Consider the following 23,206-nt stretch of genomic DNA (forward strand, 5'->3'; position numbering starts at 1 on the left):
ACCAAAGGAATTAAGTCTCCATCTCAGATCCTTGGTCAGAGTCCAAGTCTTGCATCCATAGATCAAGACTGGAAGCACCAAGGACCTGAAGACTCGGACTTTTGTCCTCCCGCACAGGTACCGGCAGCACCACACCCCATCATCCAGTGAATCCATGACTCCCCAGGCCAGACCCAGATGTCTATTGACCTCTGACACAGCCAGCAGAGACATGAATATCACTGCCAAGGGAAGTGAATCTCTCCACGACCTCAACATCCTCACCACAAACAGACTCAGACAGGACAGCAGCATCCAAGATGTCATTGAAAGCCTGGATCTTAGTTTTGACCCAAGAAACCCATAATCCCAGTGGCTCCGACTCCTCATTCAGCACCTCAAGGGCCCCCAAAAGAATATCTAAAGTCTCCGCAAAGATGACTGCATCATCTGCGAAATCAAGGTCCGAGATCTTGACATTCCCAACGATGCACCTCAGCTTGATCTTTCTGACCTCCTCCCTAAAATCCAGTCCATACCAGTGCTGAAAAGTGTGGGGGCCAGTACACAACCCTTATGAACTCCAGTAACAACTAGAAATATGTCAGAGATGGTACGACCACACTTCACAGCACTCTCAGTACCAGAGTAGAGTTCAGACATCAAATTGATCAGTTTTGGTGGCACTGCACGAATACCAAGAATCCTCCAGATGGCATCCCGATTCACTGAATCGAACACTTGACAGATATCAACATAGGCTGCAAGCAGCCCCTGCCGAAACTCTCACCTGCGTTCGGTGAGGACATGAAGAGTAAGGATACGGTCAATCGTTGACCTCTTTGGTGGAAAGCCTGAATGCTCTGGACGCGGTGCTCAAGCAGATGGTGGAGAACCCTATCAATAATTATCCGAGCAAAGACCTTGCCCGACACTGAGAGCAGCATCACCCCTCGGTAGTTGTTGCAGTCTTGGCGATCACCCTTCCCTTTCCAGAGAGGGACAACAAGGCCCCTCTTCCAATCAGTTGGGATGATGCCTGTGTTCCAGGCAGAGCACAAAACTGCATGCAATGACATGAGTGCAGCATTTCCACCAGCCTTGAGTAGTTCAGCATGGATGCCACAGATCCCTGGAGCTTTACCCCGTTTCAACCGGTTCACCGCAGCCCATGTTTCCACAAGCGAAGGTGGACCACAGTTGATTGGAGGGTCAGCAACAGGGATTGTAACACCTCTGATATCCAACTCGACAGCTGGCGGATCAGCCTGGTACAACCGCTCAAAGTAACCAGCCCAGCGGGCCTTCACTTCAGACTCCTCTGTCAAGAGCCTACCACTCTCTGCTCTAACTGCATTGCTCTGAGGGATGGGCTTGGATGAACGCAATGCGCGAATTCCCTTTAAAGCGGGACGAGAATCACCTGTCCACAGGTGATGCTCTTCCCCCTCACAGATTCCTCGCACATAGGCCTGCTTGTCCACCCTTAGTGCTCGTACAGTTTTACGCCTCAGCTCCCTGAACAGCTCAGCTCTGCCATTCAGCCTGGCGCTGCGACTCTGGTCAAAGGTATCCAGTGTCCCTTGAGAGACAAAATTCTTCTTTGCCCTGTGGTGAGTTCCAAGACATCCACCGGCAACATCAAGGACGGTGGTCTTGAAGGCACTCCACAACTCTTCACCCTTCACCCCAAAGCACCCTTCAGGATGGCCGATCAGTGGAATACAAAACATAAACTGTTCAACCTGGTGCAGGTATGTGCTCTTCTGAGTGCTGTTATGATTAGCCCATCCCTCACACAGTGGAAGATGTGGGTTTGAAATTGTGTGTGTGTGTGTGTGTGTGTGTGTGTGTGTGTGTGTGTGTGTGTGTGTGTGTGTGTGTGTGTGTGTGTGTGTGTGTGTGTGTGTGTTTCTGGGCCGGAATTTTTTTTACCATTTGAGCTTTTGTCATCAAATTTTCACCAAAGGTTTATGATGAGAATATGGAGAAGACAAATTAATACTTTTGTTTAACTAATAATAATAATAATTATTATTATTATAAATATTGTTGTCATTCTTTGACCCTGTTTTGGTCTTTTTTGCCCTTATTTAAAAAAACTTTTTTTTTCTTAGCAATTACTTATCCAATTGACACAATTTTTTCAGGGTTTTGTGTCGAGTTTCAAAGTGATGTCATAGATCACATGGTATGGCAGCCATCTTGGATTAAATGCAAAAAATTAAAACAAACTTTCTGAAACCACTGATCAGAAAAATTTGAAACTGAGTACTTCTCATTCTACAGTAATCCCAATGGGAAATCGGGGATTTTAAGGATAACATCATTGGTGAAGTGGTAGATCAGCCATAAATGTTTTAATCAAAATCCTTGTTTACCATTGAGATTAATTCAGTGTGAATGTCCAGGCTCTTACATTTTTGCCAATTGAGCTTTTTTCATCAAATCTTCAAAAATCTTTATTATCAGATTGTGGAGAATACAAATGAATAAAATGTACAATTTTTTTTAACTGTCGTTTTTGTCAAATTTAGTTCGAGTACAAAGAAAATGCAGATGGGCTTTGCATTTTGAGATGCTTTCTAGTTTTCTTTGTTTTCTTGAGTATTTAGGTTTCTTTTCTTCATCCTTTAATATTGTTGGCTTCACTCCAAATCTATCTCAATCTTTTGTAGACATGCTTTTTCATGGTGTAATTAGTTGTTCAGTATGAGATCCATAAATTTCTATCAGCAGTTCATAATGTAATTGTTCATCCAAAGCTTTCTGGATTTTATTATTGGGTGGTTCATGTCCTTTAATATAGTCTTTGACTTTGAGATTCATGCAGTATGCTCGCTTTCTTTCAAAAAACTTGACTATGATGAGCTTATTCCACACTTAGATTTTGCCTGATGGAGATTGACAATCTTTAAGCCTGATATTCCACATATTGGAGCGGCTGTGCTGACATCTTTTATTACCAATGAACAAATCCTCTATCGGTTGTCAATTTTCAGAGGTCTTTGTTATAGAGTTCGTCCATTTAGTCAAATCTTTTGCCCTTGCTCTCGCATGGACTCAGGAGTATTATTCTTTTTCGGACTTTCAGCAGTTAATATACAGCAGTAGATCTTTAGGTAGCCAACGTGTCACAAAATGAACCTGGCTATTTCCTTGTAGCCAACAGTCTTTCCAGCTGTCAACTGTATTTCCAGCAGTAATGTGGTACTTTTCACCACCAGCCAACAACCCTGTTCTTGATAGTCAGAAGTATCCACCTGAGGTTATTTTGAGTGGTTATTCATTTATTTATGTCTTTGTTAGAATTTATTTGAATCCAATATATTATTATCATTTTAATGATAAATACTGATGGACTTCACTATACTCATCACATCTGTATATGTGTTGTTTCTACTCTATGATTATAGCAATTTAAACGCAATCTAATTAGTAAATACTTCAACACATTATTTTATTACAGGTTTGTATGGACACACCACAGTCTATCACACAGAAACAAATACATTTTATGTATTTGGAGGCCAAAGACGTAATAGTGATTATTTGGCAATTCAATCACTTTACATACTCCATTATCCTTCATCCACCTGGACTGTGATGCCGCCTTCGCAGGATTCAAAGGTTTGTTTTTACAACTTGTTATTTTGTATAATGCAGAATATTTTGTTTCATAATAAGAAATAATTGGTGAACTAACTGTGATGTTTTTCTGAGGGTTTATGAGTTTTGTTCTTGGCAGGAAATTTGAGAAGGTAAAACAAAACCAAAACATACATGGTGATAGTTCAATGAAAATTTTTTTTTGTGAAAGAACATGGTAAAATTACTTTTATTTTCATGGAAATTTGAAATGGTTCTTGCATATAATTAACACACACACACACACACACACACACACACACACACACACACACACACACACACACACACACACACACACACACACACACACACACACACACACACACACACACACACACACACACACACACACGCATTGAACGCTGCTGTAAATATACCAAGATGTTCCTAATTGAGTATTTTCTGGCAAGATGATCTCATCATATTATAAAGCAAATAAAACAGAAGGAAAACATGTTGCGATCTGTAATGTAGAGTTTGGTTACAGAAAGTGAAGGCAAAACTTTGTTTATTTGTTATTTTAACAGCCTGAAGAGAACTGCATGTGTTGAGACGTTGATGTCGTTTTTGTTCATATCTGAGGCAGGATGTTCACATGCAACATGCAAATGACCTGGTCAATTTGTTTATAGAGCAGAAGCTGCTGCCTCGACAGCAACCATACTCCAAAATAATTGAAATGCAACCTGATTTCTGCACATTTGTTTCTGCAAATCTGCACATTTGACCTGATGTCAAAGAACCTCCAAGAAGACCAAATCTCTTTGCTACTCACTTGTCTACGCATCTATTTGTAATTTTTTTTTGAGGGTGCCAGCGATAATTTACCGACTCTTCACGAAGTTAAAAGTGGGATCGTTGACATCCACACACGAATGCTCACAGACAGGATGCTCAGTTTAACATACATCCGATGATGGCACACACATTGATGCATTGTTTGTTCTGTATGTGAAAGACCAGGCCAATATTCAAACCCAGGCATGTTGAGAGATAAACATTGAAACATCAAAGGATAGGAAAGACACTCAGAGCATTGCTATAATCATGAAAAGGACGTGTTGGCGATACTTTTTCGGGGGTAATAACTAAAGTGTAGTTTTATGTTTACCCTTGCCGAAGGAGAGGGTGTTGCACTTGTGTCCATTTGTTGTTTTTGTTTTCCTTTGGAAGTTGTGGTTGGTTCCTCAAATTCATTAAATTACACATGACCCCTTAAAAATCTTATTTGTTTAATTCTCCTTTTTAACCTTTACTGCCAGTTTGTTCAAAGCTCAAACTTCATTGATACTTTTACTCATTGGGAGCAGAGAATTATGTGAAGTATGATTATTATACTGTTTTATTGAGTTGAAATTGAGTTTTTTAATGGCACAATTGTTTCATTGCTTTTCAGTTGATACCACGATACTTTCACTCAGCAGCCATTGTTCAGGACACCATGGTATTGTTTGGTGGAAGAAACAAAGAAACGTTTGGAAAAGGCTTCTTTATTTACAATATTCCCTGCAATGCTTGGGTGAACACAAGTGCTCTGAGTAAGGAAGCAAATAATGGTTGAAATGGTTCCTTTAAACATTTCAATTTCCATCAATCTTAACATTGTTTTTATTTTGTACTACAACATAAGACCCATCACTTCGCTGACAGAAATAGCAATGTTTGCTGTGATGGCTAATCAATAGGGCAAGAAGAAAAATGATTCCTGGGAGTGTGGGGATAACCAGCTTTGCAAGTTGGTGTTTGCAGTTTTGCCACATGTGCCCATGTACCCATAAAAAATAAAAAATAAAAATAAAAAATCATCACAAAACTTCCAGGGAGTTCCCTGAATCCACCGAAGTTCAATTTATTAAAATCCGTAAATCCGTTCTCAAGTTATAACACAACAAACAAATAGACAGACACGGCTTCTTTTATACTATAGATGTTAAAGGACAATGTTATCGCTGTCAGTTACATATATTTTTTCAAAAGTAAATTTGATTAATCAATTATCTTGTTTTCATTATAAACTTTAATTTCTATTTCAACATCCTGTTAATTTGAAACCATATTTATTCAGGAACTGCTGGGTTATTTGTTTTTGGTAATAAACTAACCTTGTGCATTTGGGTCATCTGTATTTATAGACGAGTATGGATGGGCTCGCTACGCTCACCTCTCCACACGTTATTCCAGAGATTGATGTCACAGATTTGCTGTGTTGTCATGATTTATACCAATCACAATGCAAACATTTCTTTTCCACAAATTTATTTGTAAGATTGGTGATATTATATTATTATTTGAGATTTATTGGTGGTATAAAAAGGTCAAAGTGGTCTAAATGGTCAAGGGTTTGAGCTGTCTCATCTGTCTGAAGGGTGTAAAGGGTCTAAATGGTTTTGAAGTCTAAGGGGTCTAAAGGAAGTCTTGGTGGCTTTTGGGTCATTGGGGTCTTTGGGATCATCTCAATCATTGGGATCTTTTGGGTCCTCAGGGACTTTTGGGTCTTCATGGTATTTTGGGTCATTGCATGTTTTGGATCATCTGGATCATCAGGATCTTTTTGGGTCTTTTCGATCTTTATTGGTCTGAAGGGTCTATGTGGTCTTAAAGACTCTTCAACGATTGAAGGGGTCTCTGCAGTCTAAAGCATTGAAATGTACATTCCAATAGTACGTAATTAAAAGACTATGTGTGCGAAGTCAGGGTGCAACTGACATTCAAACAGTACATGATTAATAGACGTATCATCACAAAGCTTCACTGTCAGAGAATCATTACAATAGTATGTAATTTATAGATGTTCGTGTAGTCTACAATGAACTTTCAAACAGGACGTGATTAATGGGCATGTAGTCTTCATGGTCTGACGAACGGCTTCAAAGTTTACTCGACAGCTTCCTGGCTTCCCGGATGGCTTCATGGACTGACTCACGGCTTCACGGACTGTGCTTTTTATATATATATGTGTGTATATATATATATATATATATATATATATATATATATATATATATATATATATATATATATTCAATATCTGCTGCAATACTACCTTTCTAATCTTCATGAGTCAGCATAAAAAGGGTTGACAGTACTTGTTTCCTTGGTGATTACAGCTCATTTAAGTGGAGACAAAGCTTGTCTCAGCAGTGATTGGGTCACCCAGTCTGACATAAAAAAATTATTCTTTTAAAATTCTGTCATGACATTTCCGCTTCCACAGATTCTCCTGCACTGTACAGCTTCTTCGAGATCATAACTCCTGTTTTGGTGACCGCCTCTGGTGGTGATTTGATAATTGCCGGAACTTTGAAGGCATTAGATGTAACGGTGATTGCTCAACTACACTTTCCCATAGATCCTTGCACTATGATCACTGATGATCAAACGTGCAGACAGTTTGGTTGTTCTTTTGACGAAACATCGAAGAATGAAATCCAAAGGTATTCGGTTGCTTCTATGATAGTTATATTTTGATTGGGTCCTGAAGAAAAATGCTGTATTCAATTATTTTCAATATTTAAAATTTGCAACTTTTATGTGCGAGTATTATTGTTATCATTTTTATGTTATTACCTCCACCAATGAAGGTGAAGGAGGTTATGTTTTCACCCCTTTCAGTTTGTCTGTCTGTCTGTCTGTTTGTGTACCGGATATCTCAAAAAGTTGTGGACGGATCTGGATGAAATTTTGTGGACAGGTTCGAAGTATGACAAGGACGAACTGATTAGATTTTGGTGAAGATTCCGAACAGACAACAAGAATTTTAAAAGTAATTCTTCACCATTGAGAGATCGAGCTAAAACGATATATAGCACAATATCTCAAAAAGTTGGAGACAGATTCGGACGAAACGTGGTGGACAGTTTGGGTTTGTCGCAAGGACGAAATGATGCGATTTTCATGAAGATCTGGATCCGGATCTGGATGTGAGAATTATTTAATTTATAAAGTGATTCTTCACCATTGAGAGATTGGGCCAAAAACAATACATGGCATGATGTTTCAAAAATGTATTGATTGGGCCCAATATGTTCTCGTGGATCAGATGTGCTCCACCAAGTACCCTTGTAGTTGTTATTATAATTATAATTATTTATTTGCAATGCCTGAAATGCTAAAACATAGCACTGTGGTTTGGTTTATTCTTTATTCTGGATCAAATGTCACTGACTGTTTATAGATTAATTCAAGTTATGACTTTGAATTCCTTTGGAAATAATTGACATGTGGATTTAATTTGTGTAGATTTTTGTGTAAACGCATTACTTATTTTCATGTTTCTGTTGAAATCATTAATAGTCATGGTTGATTTGATGAAAATTGTCTCAACAATTTGGAAAACCTAGAATAGTATGAGCAAAGCTGCAAGTACCTCATATGCATATCCTTTTATCTGTCACGTGCATGAGCAAAGCAAATTGTGACTGTCTCTTCTCTGCTCGTTGCATTCTGGCTCTTCTTTGCCATTTGTATACTCAGCTTACCAACATTCTGGAAAACTCTTCACACTATAAATTACTTATAAATATGACATGCTTGTATAACAATGCAGAGCCAGAAACCACTCGTTACTTTGAGACAGTTCCATTTCTGGAAACAGACAGAACTTCCCTGAACACTTGTGATCTTTCTACAACCTGTAAAGTCCAGATTCAATATTAAAACTTGTCACATATTTACTGTCAGCAAACATTTCAGAGTCTTATATAATACCCCGTCAAAGATTTCACTTGATGTCACCTAAATAGTTTACTTAGTCTCAACAATTTGTTCCATATCAAACCATACAAGGATATATACAAGGAACTGGTATTCTAGTTACCCACACCAGAGGAGAGGGTTTTGCATTTGGGTCCGTTTGTTTGTTTGTCTCTGTCTGACTGCTGTTTGTCTGTTTGTCCGCACAGAACTTTCATGTTTTTCTCTGCAACCGCTTGTCAGATTGAGATGAACTTTTCACCATTGGTGCGACGACTAATGTAGAATGTTATAATGACGATTTAGATGTCATATGTCACGTGATGTGGCAGCCATATTGAAAAAACGGAAAAACTTTTTTACCTCTATCTTCAAAACCACATGAAGGAAAAAAATTGAAACTTGGGACATAGCAAGTACTCCTCACGGGAAATTAGTGTGATTTATTATGACATCATTGCATATGTAAAACGCCACATCAGATCAGCATGAAAAATTTTGAGGGTCAACTCTGGATAAGATGATCCAAAGAAAAAAAAGATTCATGACATCATCGGTCATGTGATTCGGCAGCAATATTGTTTTTTTCAAAAAGAAAAACTTTAAAAAATCTTCTTCTCTGAAGTGGCTGAACAAATTGAGGCAAAATTTTACACCTATAACCGCCTGTCCATGAGCAACAAAAGGATTGCACACATGATGTCATAGGTCACATGGATTGGCAGCCATATTGGATTTATCCTCAAACCTATAAAAAATACACCACTCAAAAGAAGTCCTGGCGAGGGTCTGCAATCTCTGATTGCTCTTTTTCTGGTTTTATATTTGCTTTTATACAAGGAACCGAGATATTCTTGTTTTGTATTTTTAATTAATTTTCTGAAATTTGTAGAATTTGTTTTTCACTTGGAAGTTGTGGGTTACGGTGTATAAATAAAGGTGGAAAAGTCTGGTTTAATGCAATTTAAATCCAGGCTATAAGGCAACAAAAGGTGAAAATTTTGAAAGGGGATGACTTTGTTTAGGTACTGTTTATTAAGAGTGGCAAAAACTAAATAAAGAAAATATTTATTTACAAAGCTAGTTTTATTGCTATGATTTCATCAAAATATGTCTCCATATCTGTTAATGAGAGGCTACCTTATGTAAAAGACAAGTAAATTGATAAATTGTGTGAATAGAGTTATTATAGTAACAGGCGTTATGGGATAATTGCCCTCGTACCTCTAATTTTCTTGACTTTCCTTGTATTATCCATTTTTTAATCTGGCCTTTCTATATCTTGAGATGTTCATGGCAGCTGTCCACATTAATCCAATAATATCTCAATAAAAAGGCAAAAATAATTTATGTGTAAGTTTATTGGGTATTTTTTCTGCAAGTATCCTTTTGTGAGAAGGTGTCATGATAGAAAAGCTGTTCATGATAATTGTTTTTGTTTGTTTATTTCTAGTTCATGTTTTAGGAGCATTAACTGCAGCCAGAGACCAAGTTCGTCAAGTCCTGAACATTGCTATTCCCTCAAGTCCTGCAATGATTGTTTGACTGTTCAGCCCTTGCTCAATAATGGCTTACGGGTAAGCTGTCATTCCTCCACACTCTGCACTGTAGTGTCTACGTTATTCCTGAATAGTCATTGCAGCAATAAGGTATATTGATGGCTATTTGAGTGGCTGTACCTTCAAATAAAATAATACATGTAGGTTTTATTTATTTATTTTAGTTAACATTGGTTCATTGTGGAGTTTTTGCGTAATCCATGTGCAGGCCAGTGATCTCAGTGTACTTTTACTTTAATTACAAAGACATTACTGGATGATGGACAACTACACAGTTTAAAGTTTTTGAACCTGGATTACACACTCCATTCGCCATGAGTTTAGATGTAAATACTAAATAGGCCATGTTTTCAATGAAAATAATGAAAACCAAACTATGAAACAATTAATTTCTGTTCGCTTTGCAAATTTTCCATTCCACAGATATACTAGCTTTTGTATATCCAAGAAGGGACCCGACTGACATTGTCAGATACATTAGGTCCATCATCTTTGCAATGTTATAATCTTTTTATTAGATCCTCATGGAGGATCTCTAAGTCTTACTCACGTTGTTGTTCTTGTGGACTTTTTTGTTTCACAGCCTACAGTTTTCATTTAAACTTCCTGAACCTTGCCGTATATATGTAAAAATACCCTGTGCAGACAGTAACCATCTCCGATTTTGAAAATTACTCCTATAAAAAAAGTTATGACGTCAAAATATCTTCGCTAATGGAAATCGCCTAAAAAATTATCTCCGAAACTAGGCAAGCTTTTTGAATTCTGTTTGCGGGAATCGAACAGGGCATTAGCAGAGATGAATTAGCGCACATATGATACATCACTATGACGTCATATCAATTTTATGACGTCATTCCTATTTTTTGACATTTTTTGTTTCACAACCCAGAGTTTTCATCGGATCTTCGTGAAACTTGCCATGTATATGCAGAAACCCCACGCGCAGGCAGTAACCATCATCAATTTTGGAAATTCTTCCTAGAAAAAAAGTTGACGTCATAATATCGCCACTAATGGAAATCGCCGATACCATTATCTCCGAAACTAGGCAAGCTTTTTGAATTTTGTTTGCGGGAATCAAGCCGGCATTAGCGCAGATAATTTATCGCAAACCTGATACATCACAATGACATCATATTCGTTTTTATGACGCCATCATTAAGAGGACGAGGATCTTAGCTCCTTAGAGCTTGTTTTTGCTGTAATGACTTTATCGTCTGAAAATCTGACTGCCATCTTATATATTATTCCCGAGTTTGTGGTTTTGTGTCGCGCTATCTTCGACTTTGTTCTGCGCTCGAGTAACGTGATATTCGGCTTACATTATCTCAAAGACCATATGAGGTGCATGGTACAAAAAAAAGTAAATAAAATGGTTCTGAAACAGTGAAATCGTATTCCACTTAATGCATTAAAGTAAAATTACTGCTGATACCCTCCATCAGTTCCTTTCTCAAACACACCCACCCCAACTTTCGCGCAGAGCACGGGTTATGCTAGTTATCATCTTACTTCCAACATTTATTCCATTGTCAAGATCTTCCAAGCCTATTTTTCAAGTGCTTCTGCTGACAAGTTAAAGAATATGTGTGACAATGAAGAGCCATGACACACCACTTGGCAAATGCAAACTGGTGTTCTGACTCCATCATCTTTGATCATTACTGAATGACAAATGTACATGCTGCTCATCAGCCTTCTATCTTTCCTATCGACACCAATTTTCTGCAGCACTTCCATCAGCTCAGCCCAATTGAAACAATAATGAGCTTTCTTAAAATCTACAGGACAAACAATTACCTCGTTTCCATGATGTAAGATTCACTCACTCAAAACCCTCATCACTGCAATTGCTTCTCTTGTGCTGCATCCTTCTCTGAAACCAAATTGGTCTTCACTGATATAGATTTCAGTCCTATAATCTTTACAAAACATATTATACACAGACAAATCTCTACACTTTTAAGACATGTATTTCAATGAAATAGACATCATCAAAGTTTTTCGACTTGCACTCCTTAGGATATAACCGCAAGCAGATGAAGAAGCACCAAACTCTCACATACAAAGTTACAATGTAATGTCCTCAACATTGATTGATTGAGAGAAAGAAAGGACGGGAGGATTATCTAATTGGTGGAACCATAGAGCATCATGAATAATGAGTAGGCAGAAAATCATTATTCATGATGGTTCATTTCTGCCGAATCATTATTCATGATGCTTTAGGGTTACACCAATCAATGTTGAGAACATTACAATGTAACTTTATAAGTGAGAGTTTACTGCTTCTTCTTCATCTGCTTGTGGTTTTTATCCTGAGGATTGCAAGATGAAAAGTTTTGATAATGTCGATTTTATTGAAATGCATATTTAAATTTTGTTGTACTTTTAATAGAACGTAGTTCAAGGCCCGGTCACACCTTGACGTTTTAGCCAGCGATGGCAACGTGTTAAAATTTATGTAAAACGCTGGCTTACGTTGAACTTTTGATGGTTTTTTTTAAAGATTCGGACGTATTCATAGCGACTTGGTCTTATGTATAACGCATTGGTAACTACACAGAACGTTTCGTTGTGTTATAGATAACTTATACCAACGAATGCTGAACCTGTTGTCGGCCTACACAACCGATGCCCAACGATAGTCTAACTCAGGCATAGCGCGTTGCACGCATCGCCGACGATGTCGTGGCGTAGCCTATTAAAAGGCTGACGCACAACGATTCAAATCATAACTGCCGTAGAAATGGAAGGGTCAAAATCGCGGTCACACCTTGGCAATCTTGCCAGCGTATGCCGACGTAACAAAAAGTGTGTCTAAAACGTTGGGGCACGTCGAATACGGTATGGGTAAGTTTGGTATGCGCGAGTAGAACGCTAAATACGCTATCATAAGTCGTAGTAAGTAGAGTACGTCAAGAAATTTTGAACATGTTCAAAATTTTACGACGTACTCGGCGTATGACACACGTTCGCATGCGATGAGGATAAGTTTTACACACGATATGTGGACGCTTACACACGTCCACAAAGGCTACTTATAAGCTACTCATAAGTCGAAACACGTCGCGGTAATGTCTTTTTTACGCGAAACTTATTTCTAACTTATGTTTGACGTGCTTTGAACCAATTCTTTACGTAGTCCCAACACACATCGACGTATGTAGACGTATTCCAATGACGTCTTCCGGTCGACAAAAAAAAAAAATGAATGTGTTTCTAGCTTACAACTGCCATATAAAGACGTGTTCCCAGCGGTTTTGGGAATTGGTATATAAAAATGCTGTTCATAAAAGGGGAACCCAACAGTGTTTTCGAGTTCCTTTTTGAGTCGATGTCCATGTCAGCAGTATCAGTATCAGTATCAGTATTAGTATTAGTATTAGTATTAGTAGTAGTTTGTTCATGTTGGCAGTAGTAGGTGGGTGTGAGGGGGAGGGTGTGGGTTATGATGGATCGTCCTTGCGTCCGCGTGTCCAAGGGTAGGTTCATAGGCTGCCACTCTACGATTTAAATGGCTGCATCTCCACTATTGAAAGTAGACGCTTGTGCTCAACAATTTGAATTTTTTTACACTCAACGACTTTTAAACGGTACCACTCAGCTAGTTTCATTGTTTACAATGAACGATTTAAATTGCAGTCACTCGCCTTTGTTTTTTTTTTTTGTTTTTTTTTTTTGACGCTGGGGTTTGGAAATTTGAAGCGTTTCTTCTGAACGTGTTAAAACGCTCAAACTCGACTATTTTAAATAGACGCTGCCGATGGACAATTGGAATCATAGCCAAGCTTGACATCGAAGTGTGAACATCCTCGTCATGCCGAAGAAAAGTTTGAAGAATGCTGCAAATAAGTGTCCTGGCCGTGGCCGTGGACGCTGACGCAAGGACGATCCATTATACCGACGTCTTTCAGCCTATGAGTAACTTAAAAGTAACGTCTGTCGACGTGTGGCAACGATCGCGTAACGTGCCAACAACACGTTAATCATAGGTGAGAAATAAGTTTCGGGTACGCTAAACATTACCTCGGCGTGTCTCAACTTATGATTAACTTACAAGTAGCATGTGTTGACGTCTGTCAACGATCGCAGACCGTGCATACAACTTGTGGCCAGCGTAGCGGAACGTGTGAGTCATACGCCGGCATACGTCGTGAAATTTCAAGCATGAAAAAATTTGAGGACAACCGAAAAGTACAACGTTTAAAGCCAACGTACTACGACGTATGCCAGCGTGCTCTCAATGTTATCAAAACTTACCCATAACGTATTCAACGTGTGCCAGCGTTTTAGAAAAAAAATTCAAAAATCGGCATACGTTGGCTAAAACGTCAAGGTGTGACCGGGCCTTTAGTTCAGTCAAAATGTCTTGAAGAGGAGCTTCAATGTTCTACATTCTGAGTTACGTTGGCAGTGCATATTCTTACCAACTCCAGATCTCAATTTGATATGGATTCGCCAAAGACGTTTATTTATTCAACACATGACTGTTCTATTGTTTTATCATTCACTTTCAGGTTTGCAAATGGTGTGCCAATTGTGCATTGGAATATTGTACATCAAGTGAAAATGAATGTTCCATGGATAATGATTGTCCATTGAAAAGGCATGAAGTTGAAAATGGCAGTTTGTGTCCTGAACCTCACTGTGAGGCATTTGATTGTGCCACATGTATTGCCAAAACGGACTGTGTATGGACTCGACATCTGTCAACAGGTACAACATTTTTTTTCCAAAAACCAAAGCTGATTCAGGATTTCATACTTGGCAGATTCACCACCAAAGCAAATCGAAGCACAAGGGAAAAACACAAACATCGACCTTGCACTGGAGTCCTATTTTTACTTTACACTCTCTGAGCACTAATCATTGTATTGCCTATCTCTGACCACTTTTTCAAAGCACCCACCACTTTAACAAGATAAATATTTTGATTACTTAAAACATGAAACTTCATTTTGTTTTGATGTCGGCGACAAGGATATCAGTCATTACTCACTCTGATTTGCCTCTCCATGATGGGAAATTCCCATTTGAATCACGATTTGGAGGAAACCCCAAACATAGTGCAATTTTACAAGATGTTTTCAGATGGCTTTCCATCATGGAGCTACTTGTTCTTTGGAGTGGCATTAAATGGGCTGTCTCATCTGGTTGCCCCCTTTGTTTTTACAATATCACTTTCGGCCTTTTTGAACCAGCAGCTTATCATTTGCTGGTATCGTTGCCAATTCTCGAGCTGACTACATCAGTGGAGGCAATAATAAACAATACATTGTATCTTATTCCCCAAATTGCTCCTTAACTCTGCAACTCAGCATGGATTATAATGAAGTGTTATACTACAAATTTGATTGTTGTTTACCAAGTTAAATTGCAAACCAATTTGTGAGCACAACATATATAACTTATCATTCATGCAGGAGGAGAAATGGTAATGAGTGTTCAACCGGAACATGTTTGGAAGTGTACGAGACATCTGACCTTTGATCATTCAATCAAACCCACCACATCATTGACCTGTCCGCAACTATGTCACAGCTTTTCTACCTGTACAACATGTCTGGATTCAACTGGTCAGGAAACACGAGAAGGCCATTGTAGCTGGAGCTCTGCCTTGCAGCTGGTATTGTATGAAGCCAGATTGTTGATAGATTTTATATGGTGGAATCAATAAAGGCGGTGATGAGTTGAAGGCAGGGTTGACAGGGAATGGAGGGAGTGGTGGGTTGGAAAAATAGCAAAGGAAGAGATGTTGAAGGTTAGTCGTTTAAGTATCATAAGAATGCTGTGTTTATGTTAGTTTAAAATGTATGGGAATCCCTCTCTCAGGTGTGAGATACACTGCATGGCCAAAAGTGTGTGGACACCCCTTCTAATTAGTGGATTCGGCTATTTCAGCCAAACCCATTGCTGACAGGTGTATAAAATCAAGCACACAGCCATGCAATCTCCATCGACAAACATTGGCAGTAGAATGGGCCATACTGAAGAGCTCAGTGACTTTCAATGTGGCACCGATATTGGATGCCACCTTTCCAACAAGTCATTTCATCAAATTTCTGTCCTGCTATAGCTGCCCCGGTCAACTGTAAGTGCTGTAATTGTGAAGTGGAAACGTCTCAGAGCAACACCAGCTCAGCCGTGAAGTGGTGGGCCACACAAGCTCTGAGAACCGGAACGCCGAGTGCTGAAGTGCGTAGCATGGAAAAATCGTCTGTTGTCAGATACAACACTCACTACTGAGTTCCAAGCTGACTGGAAGCAACGTCAGCACAAGCACTGTTCGTCGAGAGCTTCATGAAATGGGTTTCCTTGACCGAGCAGCCGCACACAAGCCTAAGATCACAATGTGCAATGCCAAGCGTTGGCTGGAGTGGTGTAAAGCTTACTACCATTGGACTCTGGAGCTGTGGAAACATGTTCTCTGGAGTGAGGAATCATGCTTCACCATCTCGCAGTCCGACAGATTAATCTGGGTTTATCGGATGCCAGGAGAACACTACCTGCCAGAATGCATAGTGCCAATTGTACATTTGGTGTTGGAGGAATAATGGTCTGGGGCTGTTTTTCATGGTTCGGGCTTGGCCCCCAAGTTCCAACGAAGGGAAATCTTAATGCAACAGCATACAATGACATTCGAGATGATTCTGTGCTTCCAACTTTGTGCAACAGTTTGGGGAATGCCCCTTTCTGTTTCAGCATGACAATGCCCTCATGCACAAAGCGAGGTTTGTCGAAATCAGTGTGGAAGAACTTGATTGGCCTGCACAGAACCCTGACCTCAACCCCATCGAACACCTTTGGGATGAATTGGAACGCCGACTGTGAGCCAGACCTAATCACCCAACATCAGTGCCTATCCTCACCAATGCTCTTGTGGCTGAATGGAAGCAAATCCCCACAACAATGTTCTAACATCTAGTGGAAAGCCTTCCCAGAAGAGTAGAGGCAGTTATAGCATCAAAGGAGGGACCAACTCCATATTAATGCCCATAATTTTTGAATGAGATGTTGGACAAGCAGGTGTCCACATACTTTTGGCTTTGTAGTGCAATTCAAAATACCACATTACAGCTGAAACCTATTCCAAAAGAATCACATTGTGTCAGTGGGATAATGGATCGCATCAATTTGAAAAATTTCCAAAATATGATAATAATAATGATAATAATAATAATAATAATAATAATAATAATAATAATATGAGTTCCCGAACAAGGAACTCCAACACAGGAGGAGGCCATTTGGCCCATCAACCTTGCACAACGGTTGCCAACCTATGACTGTCAGTCTCTGCTCTATCCTTATGAAATGTTGAGCGTCAAAAAACAACTCTTTGAAACGACTCAGAGCAGATGCTCTAACCATTCTACCACCAAGTCTAGAAATGCATTGTGATCCTGAATAAATGTTGTCGTTGCATCATTTCTGGAAGCACAGCTGTGCTGCTGATGCAGTGCCCCTGTTTCCAGTAAGCTCATACTCATTTTGCCAACCTCAGAAGGATGACAGGCTGAGTCAACCCACCTGGTATTATTTCAATGGCACAATAGTAGCTCAAACTCAAGACCCTGAGATCTTAAGCTTCCCACCTTATCTGTTAAGCCAACACCAGCCTTATCCTGAATTAAAAAAAAAAATTGTTATTCAATGAAGAACATTTAAACATGAGCATGCAATATTAAGCCTAAAAATACTTCTATTTCAAAGACAAATTGAGCACAAAATCATTGTAATCGTTTTGCAAGCATTTCCCTTGTTATATCTCCACAACCTCTGCAGTGTTTGAGTTCCAGCTACTCAGGGATTCGCTGCATTGGAGGATCTTGCGGCGAGCTGTTTACCGACTCATCTGACAACTGCCCAGTGGCCTGTTCAGCCATTATGCAGTGCTCTGCTTGCTTGAAACAATCTGCCTGTGGCTGGTGTGCGATTGTTGGCTTGAATGGAGCTGGAAAGTGCAAACGAGGAAACCTAAATGGCCCCCACGATGAGCCGTGCAGCATTGATCAGATGCCGTTGCATGCATATCAGAACATGTTTGGTAAGAGGAATTTGTTCAAAATTAAATGATCTGATCTTACCCATGCATCTGTGATTGAGGATTATTTATTATTATTATTATTATTATTATTATTATTATTATTATTATTATTATAGCATATTTTTTCAACTCTTCTGAATGTGACTTTTTATTTTTGCAGCGGACCATGGGCTCATTGGTGAAGCTATTAGTCTTTGGGCCTATAAGTCCTGTCCTCCTGAAAATGAATGTCAAAGTCGACACCATGACTGTGATGATACTGAAAATTGTGTTGATTTAATTCAGGGCTTTCAATGCATTTGCAAAGCAGGTTATGTATTTGACGGGTAAGTTTTGTGTGTATAAGGCGTTCTTTCATGAATTTTGATCTGCATTAAATGTTATTCTGACATTTTCCTTCAACGCTCTATGAAATGACGTTTTCAGCTTTATTCATGAACAGACCTCGAACAAAGCTTTCACAATCCAAAATCAAATGATGGCCTCTTATCCATCCACTACCGCAAGAAGCTACTCAGATAATTTACATGAAGAGATATGGAAATTAATCTGCAAAATATTTTGCCTTTTAAGTGAAGAATGAAAAACAAAGAGTAAAAACATTTGTCTTTCATACAAAAGCTGTAAATCGTGGACTAAAATTAGACTTTATTAATGTCCATGTGATGCAAAAGATAACTCCTAATAATTCAGAAGAACAACAATAACAACAACATACCAAAGGGGACAGTGAGCAAGTCAACTTTTTATGGCTTTTGTCTGAGGCAAATGTTTCAGTTTTAAGAACTTCAACTCACAATGGTTTTGGCTTCAGGTCTTATTCGAATCTACATTTGTCTTCTCTATTCGCTGCTCAATATAGGAAATGTGTTTCACAGTTCATATCTCAAGTGAAACAATTAGAGTAAGAGGGTGGACAGATGTATTATTTTAATAATCTCTTATTTAAGTTGTTGCATTTCTGCAGTGCTATTTTTCCTGTCTAATGCATATCTGTTTTGTAGCATCATTGGAAAGTGCAAGCCTGTTTGCAAACATGGCTGTGGGTATGGAGTTTGTATCCACCCGGATGTGTGCCACTGCCATTTTGGATACACAGGGCACAACTGTTCAATGGAGTGTTTGTGTAACAAACATAGCAACTGTCCAAATGAAACTTCTCTAACTGTGTGCACAGAATGTTTAAACAACACAAAGGTATTATACCCAGCTGTAAGCAATATTATACCCAGCTGTAAGCAACATTTAACCATCCATTATGATGAGTAATCTCTGAGATTTGACAGGTTGAGTCCATTCCTTCAGTCTCATTGTTATACAAACTGTTGTGAAGAACCCTTCTACTCTCAATGATACCCTCTCCTCGCAACCCTTTCCTTTCTGCCACGCATGTGATGTCTGTCTCCCCAATTCCCTTTTGATCCTCTGTCATTTTGTGAACTGGCTGCCCTCTCGCTTCACCCCTCCATGAGCCTAAATTTCTGAATCTATAGAAAAGGGAAAATGACAGTCAGATAGCACATAAAGTGATATCACCTCTGAGGCTTCATTAACACAGTATGCCTCAGCGCTGGGACATTTTGTCCAGGGAAATGCCCAAATGGTCTATTACTGCACTGCATTCAGTCATTTTTTTCTTACAATTACCGTTTCCTAAGGATCATTCATATGAGCTGAAAATGATGTGCACACACATGGGAAGCAGATGGCTGGAACACATTTTCTTACCTTTGAAAGGGTTTATTTTGTATTGATTATGAGGAAAAAAGGTGCACGAGGCAAGCAGTTTGGAACAAACCAAGCAAATCAAAAGACACACAGAAGAGAATGGGGATACACAAATTTATATACAATTATGAGAAACAGAGCGAAACCTAACCTACTTTAGGTGCCACAGATCACACTTCTACAAACATTAAGTTTTCCAGGTGGGGACTTTCCTTTGTCTATGATGTGCAGATGCAGGACTCAATACAGCCTGCTATTGATCGCCATAAGTGAGACGATGAGAGCCAGTAATGAAGTGAGTCCAAAGATGGAGTAAGCCAGAGATGAGACCAGCCAGCCATGAGGAGTGCTCGTAACTATCAGCCACTCAAACAACCCCTGTAACCTCTCTATCCTTTATACACATGAGTCCTCCTGATCTCCCCTCCGTTCTCGCTTCAAACCCTTCTTGTTCCACTGCAAAGCACATTTTTGCACTCCGTGCATGTGGAGTTCTCCTGTCTCTCTAAGGTCACTTGTTCTTTTCAAAAACAGGGTGGTCCATGCTTGGGTCAATCCCAAACTTTTTCAGAGAAAAGCATAATATTCTGTCTCACGACTCCTCCGTGCTCAGCTTTTACTCCTCCTCTTCCTCTTGGGCGGAGTCCTCCACTGACCCGTCAAAACCCACGGGGTGTCACAAATATAAATAACTCCATTGACACTTCCGGCTCCACAGCACACGGTGCCGCCATGGTTGGCACACTTTGGCCAGAGGGGTCGTGATGGATTTTGCACCCTTGTGACATGCTTTTCGTGACAGTCCTCACCTGGCCCTGCCCACAAAGAAGAGGTGTTTACACATATAATATTACTCTGACTACCCTGTCTATAAATTACATACGCTGCCTCCTCAGCATCACTTGTAATAAAACGACTTGCTTTGACAGGTCACTGTTACATGGCAATTAACCAACTCAAAACACATGGACCATACTACACCTACCACAGTCTAGTTATGGATCTCTCTGTGCACCCCTTCCACATACCTATGTTCTTTGGCCAATATTATTGTCCACCCATGTGATGTTGCTGTTCTCACATGTGTCCTTTTCTTTATTCCCATTCTTAAAGAGCATAGCTCATTGCTGCCCCATTGTTTCGCCCATGTCTATTGCTGAGTTTTTCAACACTCACTGATTTATTCCCCCTTTATCCTTTCTGGTACTCCCCTTTCCTTACTTTGGGGCATCTGTATGTTCTTGACTGGCTGTTCGTCTGCCCCTTTGCCAGTCTTTTGACCATCGACCCCACATTGTTCAGTTCTTCCATGAGCATCAACTAGTGTGTAAAAGGTCTAAATATTGCATTCATATTTTTGTGTGAGGACATTATCTATGTATTAGAATAGTCTGCAGGTTCTCCTTATCTGCTGACAATTTTAGTTGCCTGGACATGTTTGTGAGAAACTCACTGGCCTTTTCTCACTGTGTTCCAAGTCCTGCTCTTGTACTGAGTGGAGGCCACCTGAGTTGCCATTCCAAGAAATGGTTGTTAGCCACACATTTGATGGAATGTGCAATCATGCCATGGACTTTATGTTGATGAAGAGTATTCCAAATAACATAGTGAAAGCAACAATCTAAAAAACGGTCAGAAAGTCAAAAAAAATGTGCCAGTATTTGCAGTTTTGTCATTGTGGACTTATTTTAAGCTTAGTGATTATTTGTATTCCATTGTATTTAATGTTCCATGAGAAGCTATTGAAAAGACAAATCTTTTGTTTCGTTAAATAATTGCAGATTGGTTAAACAACTTTTCCATCTTCCACAATTTCATCTTTGAACTCGTTTATTTTGCTTTTAATATCACTCCATGTTTTGATTTGTTAAACAAAGCATCATACATACATTCCACAAAGGACAACAAAAGTTGATTGCACAAAACACATCAACTTGGCAAACATGGTGTCGTATTCCCATATGCCCTTGTAATTCATGGAAATATTCACTGATGTCTTACCAATATATCTGTGTCTTCTTAATATATCTGTATCGTCCAGGTTATTGAGTTGCAAGCTCCACAAAAAGGCTTGACTTAAACTTTTTAATATCACAAACATGTGATCAGTGGGTGTGTTTGGCAGTTGTGGGTTTGATCATTGCAGTGATCAAGCTATTAAATTATTTCGTTTTGTAAAAGTCATCTGCTACATTTATGTGTCAATAATGTTTGTTTGTAGACAATTAATTATTTTGCCTTGATAATAGTTTAATATTTTGACATTTATGACTTAAACCATTTAAATTGAAGGAAACCTTATGGGAAGGCATGTATATGATGAACATAATAAAACTGGAAACAGGGGAGCATCCAACACTGATTATGCAAAAAAGTGAATTTTTTTGTTTAGCTCTCCATGGGAGAGACTGGTGTTGGCTTACTTGTCAGGGTGGTGGGCTTTGGATCCTCGGTTCCTGAGTTCCAATCCCACTCAGCTGTTGAATTAATACCAGGTTGGGTTAACTTGACCTGTCATCCTTCCGAGGTCAGCAAAATGAGTGCCAGCATGCTGGTATACTGTGTCGGAATGGCGACCCATCCAGGATTGTACCCAATAGTCAAGGACACTGCTTAAGCAGCAACAACGCTCTGCACAGAGTATGGTCCCAATCTCCTCCTCCTCCTCTCCATGGGAGTCCCTTGCGCAATCAAAGAACAAGGTTTGTGGTTGGGATCAATGGGATAGGAGGAGGGTTAAGTTAGATAGTTAAGTTAGAATAGTATACACTTTGAGCCCTTTGCAGTGAGATGACAAAAGAGCAATGGATTTTATCAACTAAATCTTGAGAAGAATATGTTCACCACAGATGGAAATAATTATTTTATCTGACAAAGAGATAATGCTTGAAATGTTAGCTCCACATCGTTTCCCTTGGTGGGTTAGCCACACCTCTCATACTCTTAGCAGCTTTTAGTAGTTAGACCCTATTGGGTCTCTTGTCTGCTTAGACCAACATTAGCCTTCTCAAGGAGGAGTATTATGGTGAAAAAGAAAGATCCAAAGCCAATTCAAGTGCGCTACCTCACTCATCCCAACCATCATGACATCAATAAAATAATCCACTTTGAGCTTGTTCTTCTGCAGCCAAATATTCAGCATTCCTCATATTGCCTAACATCTTGCAAAATTGATTTGCTAACTGGTAGGGGTACCCCAAATTGTCCATTGCTGCTCTATTCCTGTTGGCATTTCTGAGAAATCAATTTTTTTCCGATTCCTTTGTGGGGGCCTCAAACAGTTCCCTAGACCCTCAAAGGAACGGGGTCAGAGATCATTTAATATTACCTTTCACATAGCTGCAAAGGCTTAAGCACTATAGAGCAATTTAAAAAAAAATCCAACAAATTTTTTCATTACAGTATTTTCAAAAAAATATTTTTGCCTAAAACCCTCCCTGGCACTCACTGATTAACTATTTAAAGTTTAACAAAGATCCCATCAGCCATTTCTGAGAAAAATGGCGACACACAGACAAACGGCTCTCTTTTAGTATAGATGATA

General features: G+C 39.3%; 1 protein-coding gene across 1 annotated transcript in view; it reads left to right on the plus strand.

The window, feature by feature from the left end:
- The window catches only part of MEGF8 (multiple EGF like domains 8), a 197,259-nt gene that overhangs the window by 153,372 nt on the left and 20,681 nt on the right, over positions 1–23,206 (plus strand). The window contains exons 35-43 of the mRNA XM_085865088.1: positions 3,449–3,609; positions 5,027–5,168; positions 6,845–7,064; positions 9,776–9,899; positions 14,405–14,603; positions 15,311–15,513; positions 17,673–17,934; positions 18,095–18,260; positions 18,939–19,131. Of these exons, the coding sequence (XP_085721214.1) occupies positions 3,449–3,609; positions 5,027–5,168; positions 6,845–7,064; positions 9,776–9,899; positions 14,405–14,603; positions 15,311–15,513; positions 17,673–17,934; positions 18,095–18,260; positions 18,939–19,131 (1,670 nt within the window). The remainder of the gene's footprint in view (positions 1–3,448; positions 3,610–5,026; positions 5,169–6,844; positions 7,065–9,775; positions 9,900–14,404; positions 14,604–15,310; positions 15,514–17,672; positions 17,935–18,094; positions 18,261–18,938; positions 19,132–23,206) is intronic.

The sequence above is a fragment of the Eptatretus burgeri genome, chromosome 1, assembly GCF_056783735.1.
Source record: "Eptatretus burgeri isolate ZD-2024b chromosome 1, Ebu_testis_v1, whole genome shotgun sequence".
Classification (NCBI taxonomy): Eukaryota; Metazoa; Chordata; class Myxini; order Myxiniformes; family Myxinidae; genus Eptatretus; species Eptatretus burgeri.